General features: G+C 35.0%; 1 protein-coding gene across 1 annotated transcript; it reads left to right on the forward strand.

Moving 5' to 3' along the window:
• Positions 1–209: 209 nt before the first annotated feature.
• On the forward strand, positions 210–6,218 carry LOC113285314 (MADS-box transcription factor 23-like). Its single transcript, XM_026534225.1, has 8 exons — positions 210–501; positions 3,361–3,442; positions 3,695–3,756; positions 5,346–5,445; positions 5,552–5,593; positions 5,682–5,765; positions 5,858–6,006; positions 6,090–6,218. Exons 1-8 carry the CDS (start codon positions 320–322, stop codon positions 6,106–6,108), a joined length of 720 nt encoding a protein of 239 aa, XP_026390010.1. The 5' UTR covers positions 210–319; the 3' UTR covers positions 6,109–6,218.
• The last annotated feature ends 1,964 nt before the right edge of the window (positions 6,219–8,182 follow it).

Genomic DNA, 8,182 nt, shown 5'->3' on the forward strand with positions numbered 1-8,182 from the left:
AGATCAGGAAACTAGCATTGTTTTCTGACAAATGTGGTTTTCCTAAAGAAAGAGTAAACTTTGATGCCCAGATAGACAAAAATCTATGTCAAACAAAAAAAGGTCACCTTTCTCTCTCATACTAGCAAGAAATTCTTCTTTAAGGTTCCATCTTGAAGTGGAAGTTTGTTTATTTCCTATTTTTAGATCTCCATTTTTTGTTTCTAATCTTCATTTCATTTTCTAAATCTCTCTTTCTCTACCCATTTGTCTAATCTTTTTAATCAATCTTCCCCCCTTGACTTTTCAATGAATTTGAAGAAGCTCAAGCTAGAATAAGATGGGGAGAGGAAAGATTGTGATTCGAAGGATCGATAACTCAACCAGTAGGCAAGTCACTTTCTCCAAACGAAGGAACGGATTATTAAAGAAAGCCAAAGAGCTTTCCATTCTTTGTGATGCTCAAGTTGGTCTTATAATCTTTTCTAGCACTGGCAAGCTCTATGAATTCTCAAGTACCAAGTAATTTATCTCTCACTCTCTCTTGTAATCTACCCATTCATCCTGTCCAAATTTGATCATCTTTAAACCGTCATGTCTCCATTGAGATCCCTATTTGACTATATTTCATTTAAATGGTGCAAGGTAACTTCATTCATGAAATTATAATATACTTTTAAAAAATTGTTTTGTTTCATGAATCTGAATTAAACAACATGCATAATGAATTGCATGAATTAAAATGAATGAACATAACTTAATTATGGTACTTACATTTACTTAATCCTTCTATATGATTTATCTTCCTTATTGTTTTATCTCTCAATTTTGATTTTTTTTTTCTAATTTTACGCTTTAATTTGTTAATAGCACTACAAAGCAGAAGGTCTCTTGGGACGGCCAAAAAACATCCCAAGAGGACAAAAAACCGTCCCAAGAGGTATTAGGGACGGTTTATGTACCGTCCCCTGTTCCACCGTCACTAATACTATTTGGCCATGTTTTTTTTTGGGATGGATATATTTTAGACTTGATTTAAATATTTTATGACTATTAGGGATGGTCAGACCATCACCGTCCCAAATATCCTTCTTTAGGGACAGTTTTTTCAAAACTGGCCGTCCCTAGAAGCCTTCTTTTTTGTAGTGTAGAAGACTGATTAGGCGTCGATCGGAGCAGCATAGATGGATCTACTAGTATTCTGATGGATTTAATACATTTATAGGACATCTAATCTTTCTGTGACCCCGTATACATGTCGCCTCTATAATATGAGTGTCCATTTGCTGGCTGAGTACCCGTGTCGGTGTCGTGTCGACAAGGACAATGTGACACTCCACTGCTATCCGAGTCGGCATGTCCTTGTCTACTTACAGCGTCTTGTGTGCATAATGTGACACTCCATTGCTATCCGAGTCGGCATGTCCGTGTCGTAGTGTGTCCACTCTATGTTTAGATCTTAGTATCTCTTCCTTTATTCTTTACAGCCATATTAGTCTAATCTTAGAACCCTTCTACTTCTCGATTTACTTATCTCGTGATGCTTCTCTCCTATAATCTTGTAAATGAATAAATTGCGACTGGCTACCAACCAACAAGACTTAAATACATCGCTTATATTTCCTTGATACTAACAAATTTCTCTTTAAATCTTAAGTATCTAAGAAAAGAATGATTTCAACACATAAAATAAAAGTAGGTATTTTCTTGTTTTCCATTTGTTCTTTTTTTTTAGTTAGCTAGATATTTGTGAGTGTGAAAAAAGAGGGTCTAATTTTGTATTTTTAAAAATATATACATATTTAAATTATCCAAAATCTTCGAAATTTTTAAGGTAATGAAATTCTCCAATCCACCGAGAGTATAAGATTCTGATTACTTCAATCAAGAAAGATGCTGATTTATTGTCTGGCGTACCATCATTTAAAAAATGGTTAACTTCCATTCCATCATCGAAAAATAATACTACTAGCTACTTTGTATCCTTGTACTGGAACTTAACAAGTATTTAGTGCTAGTGCCTAGTAATAGTACTCTATGGTAGCTGCCTCAAAGAAATTCTCATGCTTAACTAGACTAGACGCGTAGTGCAATCCTAAGTTCCAAGAAGAGTTGCACCGTATATCTACGCGAGCAACGAATGAGATGGATGATGCGTAAATCCAGGAATAGGATATATGTGGATTCTACAGTCAGCCTATTTAATCATGTTGTGCATCTCCTTCAGAGAACTACCTGCTAGCATTTCTCTAGTGGCATGAAATTTGGGTCGTAAGACTATAACACAATGGGAGTGTTAGAACATATTTTATATATGATATTTCATATTTGACTACCGTGCTTTCTTTGTTTCTAGCTAGGAGAGGATGTTGGACTTCTGTTAGATGCCCTGGTCATAGTCTTATTGGTAATCAATTTATTTCAACAACTACTAGAGTTCCTTAATAATTTCGTGTCTAGAAAATAAATGGCTAGCATTTCCACTAATTAAGTACACTTATAAGTGCACATCAATTCAATAAGTGCCAGACCTAATGTAGTATGCAGCTGGAGATCAATGTCGTTGCCAAGAGAAACAGCAAATAGAGTTGTGCCAACTCTTTCCATGCTTTCCAGAAGAGGAATGGCAGTGATAAATGTGTGTGTATTTTGCGATAACAGCGCAAAATCTGTGGAGCATCTTTTCCTCCATTGTTCTTTCGTTTGGCACATTTGGGAACACTTTCTTCAACAGTTGGGCATTGCTTGGGCTAGGAATGATATTGTGATTGCTAAGAAACAAGTTAGAAAACCTCAAAACTCTCTTATTATAGACATCAAAGTGTTGCTTCTTAGTTGGTCATTTAATGTTGATTCTTTTAAAAATATCAAGTTTGATGATTTTGTTGTTGATCGGGTAAGTTTGTTTAGAGAGTAGCTTTGATGTAAGCTCTCAAAGAACCTTGCTCAATTCTTCTTGTACCATGGGAGGGTGCTATCTTGGCACCCTATTTATTTATGTTATCTTTGCCTTTCTCAAGAAAAGAAACAGTTTGAACTAGACTTGAACACAGAGCAGAAAACCAGTGGCAGCTACTTGGCATAAGTTTCATATTGGTATCTTCATGGATGATTTAGTTATACCAAACTTTTATGCATCGTGATGGTCATTAGAACCTAAACTTAAAATCACAGCATGATGACATTATGGACAGCAAGCGGCGCCATTAAATTAGTAACAACTAAAAACATAAACAGATCATGTTTAATTGGACGATTCACAGTTGTATGGTATCTACTTATCTGGCTAGTTTGCAAGGCATTTTCTCGTGTAAATTTAGCTCTTATATAAACTTCGATGTGAATGACTAATAGTATGTTTTATCTGTTTTGCTACTATAGCATGAAATCTATAATCGAGCGATACAACCAGTCAAAGGAGGACCAACACCATCCAATAATGAATGCAACTTCGGAAGGCAAGGTACGCTTACATAAGCCTTCAACCCATTATTTCCTTCCAGCTTTTCCTGTTAGAAATCAGGGCATACTGGATATGTGGGATTTTCATGATCATTTGTGCTATATATTTGCAGAAAACTTCAAAAGATAATTCCATTTGAACCCTAGGAAATATGTAGGGCCAACTCAGAAATTATGCATTCATACTAGTAACTAAGATTTCATCCTGATAGACCATATTCTTACAATAATACCCTACTCATTTTGCCTGCAGTTCTGGAAAAGGGAGGCAGCGACCTTGAGGCATCAATTGCAAAACTTGCAAGAAAACCAGCGGTATGTTTTTTTTACTAAAATAATTTAGACTGCTATATGAATAAATACAGAAAAAAAAAAGATGCAAACTAAAAAAAGAAAATGCAAAGATTTACTATGTCCATGCGAATTGTGTCGATATCTTAATCTCTATCAGTATGATAAGTAAGAAGAGAATAGGTTCCTGAAAAGATTTACAAAATTAGTTAAAAAGACCAAAATCAACAATTCCTGGATGAAATGGACATTTAAATTTTGATACTGTTTAAATGGACAAAAATGTAAAAATAGCCAGGATGTAATCAGTTTCATCCTACCCATTTTCAAATACTTTTTTTTATTTTTAATTTGCATTAAGATGTATCCAGTTTCATCCTTGCTATTTTTTAAGTTTAAGTCAAGATGAATCCAGTTTCAGCCTTGCTATTTTTTTGGTGTCCATTTCACACATACTAATTTTTACTCGTCCATTTGAACCATGTTTTAAATTTTTTGGACAAATGACCCATTTTCCGGAAGATTTACTATGTCCACGTAAATATTTATTTAGAAACAAAACTATTATAAACGCTTAAGATAAAAGTCATTGCGATCATTCTCATCATCTGAACATCTTACAACTACAAGCATCCTAAGCCTTATACATAAAAAAACATGTCTTAGGTATTTTTTTTCTTTTTTAAGCATTATGTCTTAATTAGGTACTCAGAGAGGCATAATTAACTTTATCTCCTAGGATATTATCAGCCAATATTTAGTATGAAGATGTTGATAAGCCAAAGCAGCTTGCGTACACCAAGGAGATAGTCCTCGGGATTACTGATATTCATATTATGTTTTTAGGAGCAACCACCGCAGCTATTACTTAGCCTACCCACCCTAACTGTATGGTTATACCAATTTAACCCCAGCAGCTTCTCACTGTAAGAGGCTAATGCAAATAGATATGAGTGGGCGGTCTTTATATTCCCAACGCTTAGAAAGTGGAAACATAGCCATTTCAGCTCTTGCACCATTACAATTCCCCCTTGCAACCATTACCATTGCCCTCAATAACGGATAATCATCGTCAGAAACAACAAAGAAGGTGTAGCTTTTTGAAACTTAACCCGGTAGCTAGACGCACACAAAACCACTTCTTTTAACTGCGGCGAATTTCAACATGTATAAGCCTACTAAAGCCACGTCCCCTTGAGAGTCTTAGGAGGGCTAATCTCATATACATGCATCCTTCCAAAATGCCACATGCAGTAACACCTATTACCCGTTGCCGTGATAGTCGTACCATTCCATTAAATAAACTATATTAGGCATGGTAAAAGGAAGTGGATGCTTACAAAACCTCGCATGAAGTAGGCTAAATCCAAGTGGACAGACATGCTGAAATGAGCTAAAATCTTAGTAAGAAGATCCGGCGACCAGAAAACTTTTAGATTGGTGAAAAAATAACAACACTTGCCATATGTTAAAGCTTTGCACAGTATACCTACTGTCATATAATTTCTAAGGGAATATATAGACTGCCAAGCAAGTATTTATAAATATTCATGTGGATTGTCTGACAAAGTGCATAGTTTTGGAATACAAATGTCATGAAAAATAATATGCAGGAAATTGATGGGTCAAGAGCTATCCAGTTTGAGCGTTAAAGAGCTACAAAATTTGGAAAATCAACTGGAAATAAGTTTGCGTGGTGTCCGTATGCAAAAGGTTCAACTTACTAAATCCTCATGCCATGTTTTCTTTAAAACTAACCAATACGTAACCCATGTATATTCCAAATGAACAAATTCTAACAAGGTTTATACTTCGACAGGACAAAAAGCTTACCGATAAGATACACGAACTAAACCGAAAGGTCTGGAGAAAAATGACACTTACTTACCCATTCCATAGTTAAATCAACATAACTCCAAACACCTAACACATTTGTTATTACGCTGCAGGGAAACCTCCTTCACCAAGAAAACATGGAACTATTAAATAAGGAACACCATATACGTCAAGAAAACATGGACTTGTTGAGAAAGGTACTTTCTCTGACTGTATATATATATCTTCGATTAACATGTGTTTCCCGTTGTGTTCTAGCTCATCCAAAAGCATTACTTTTTGGCCACAGATTAATGAAGCGAGAGATGCACATGAGACAAATAGGATTTCTCATGCTCCAAATGGCTTTAATCTTGAAGAAGATGAATGCATCAAACTTCAACTAAGCCAACCACAACAACAAGACTATTCCACACCAGCAAACCCTAGAACACTAAGGTATTCTCTGGTTTAAAATCAATTCATTGTAGTTATTTCACTTCTAAAACTAATGTGCTGAAATTTCCATGAACAATATGCAGCAGACTAAAGCTGCAATGACGAACTGGAACTACAAATTTCTAGCCAAAACACTTGTTTGCCTCTGAACTTAATAAAGTAAAACTTGAAAATGAGTTTTGTTTCGTAGTCTCCTTAGTCTGGTGTTCGCCAACCAATTTTGCGGCCAGATCTCTTAAAACCCTTCATCACTAAATTGTCTACGTACAGATACCAGTATGTTAGCGTGCTTTGGAAATACTGGTTGTACATAATAATGTATTGAACGTAGAGGACATTTAATTGTAAAAGTGATATGATTATCCATGTACAGATAATTTGGAAATAAGAAATAAACCTGAACTTGACATTACTTCTAGTGAACCAAATTTTATCACTGCCACAAGCATTGTCGTTAATATAGACTTAACTTTTAGCTTGCTGAGTCGAATTTAAAGTGTTGATTGTGTTAAAGTTCAGCGACTATTTATGCTTGTATATTAGAATGGTTTTGCAATCATTATATGTTGATGTTTTCTGGTTTGAACATATAGTTGAGTTTGAAGTTTCGCTTTTTGTAGTTGCAGGTTTCCCTACAACACATCCCTCATGATATCTTGATACCAATTCCTAAATCTAATTATCCTTTTACCTAATTATCAACATAAAATATAAATTGACACAAGGAATTTTACATGGTTCGATCATTGTGGTCTATATCCATAGTTTTTCACTATAATTGTTGAGGTTACATGAATAATAAACTTAAAATCTCCATTAATGGAGTTGAGAAAACTCTCTAGATCTAGTTTTGGTGACGTAGGAAGAAGATGATAAAACTAAAGATTAATTTCTCTCTCTACAAAAGTCTCTCCTAAGTGTGTCCTCCTCCTTTCTCTCTCCTGCCTTTCTCTTTATATAGGTATTTACATAATGGATGACAATTAGAAAAACTCTTACTTTCTCGCTAACTCTTGCGACAATCTCGCTAACTCTTGTTGTCGTGCGATATTTTGCCCCTACATTTTGCCTCTTTTTCCTTGAATATTGCTTGAAGAGCGATCCTTAAGGAAAAATCTGTCTTATTGTAATTGTTGAAGTGAGATGTGTGATGTTGGAGTTGTCTTTGATCTTTGTTGTTGAAGGAACGAGCGAAAGAATACTAAACTTGAAAAACACGTATTTCCCTCTATTCTTTTGCGAAGTTCCGAAACTTTGAGAAGTAAATAAAAAGTATCATCCCTTGAAGTATGCGAAGTATGAAGTATGAAGTATCTTTGAAGAAGTACTTAATCCTCGAAATATAAGAAGTATCTGTCTATGAATGCAAAAAAGAAGTATTGCGAACTAATCATGCGAAATTATTACTCTATTGTTGATGAAGATTCTCACTATTCATGAGCGAACGTCTTCTTTGGAAATAATTCTGGCCGAGAAGATAAAGAATCATAAAATGTTCTCTTGGTAATCCATAGTTGCCTCTATTCTTTATCTTTGAAGGTAGAATCCTTGAAAAAGTGTTGAATGTGGTATAATGGTTTTGCCTCTTCCCTTCATGTTTTGTTCTCATGTGGCCAAATAATTTCTTCAAGTTGCTTATGCGAAATAATTTCTTGAGCAGTACAACTCCCTCTGCGAAATTTGACCCACTTTTCTAATTTCCTGTTTGCGGCATAGTGGAACAACTGCTTTCTTTGATTAATAACTTGGTTCCTTTGTTGTTTAAAAGTCTGCGAAACAATACAACTGATGGGATTGGATCTTGCGTCTTCAAGCTCATTGAATACACACTGAACCATCTGTGCTGACTTTTCATTTATGTTGGTGGTGTGAGCTTCGAAGAATATATTCTTTTATAATCGCTCTTTGTATTATTCATCAAAAGCTTTCTTCGTCTTCATGCTATTTCGTTGCTCTATTTCTTCGCAGAAGCTTTCTTTTCAGCTTATTCGCCTGTTATGTTGAGTCTTTCATCGTCCTTTGCTATTTTCAACACGTCATAAATTCTTGATCACGTTTGCTGCAGAAAATAAATCAATACAGGGAAAGACTACAATAGTTGTTATTCTGCGAAATTTCGCATACTCGGTTTGGAAGTTTTTTTTTCTTTTTTTCTTTTTTTTTTTTTTTTTTTTTT

Source organism: Papaver somniferum, chromosome 6 (genome assembly GCF_003573695.1).
Source record: "Papaver somniferum cultivar HN1 chromosome 6, ASM357369v1, whole genome shotgun sequence".
NCBI lineage: Eukaryota > Viridiplantae > Streptophyta > Magnoliopsida > Ranunculales > Papaveraceae > Papaver > Papaver somniferum.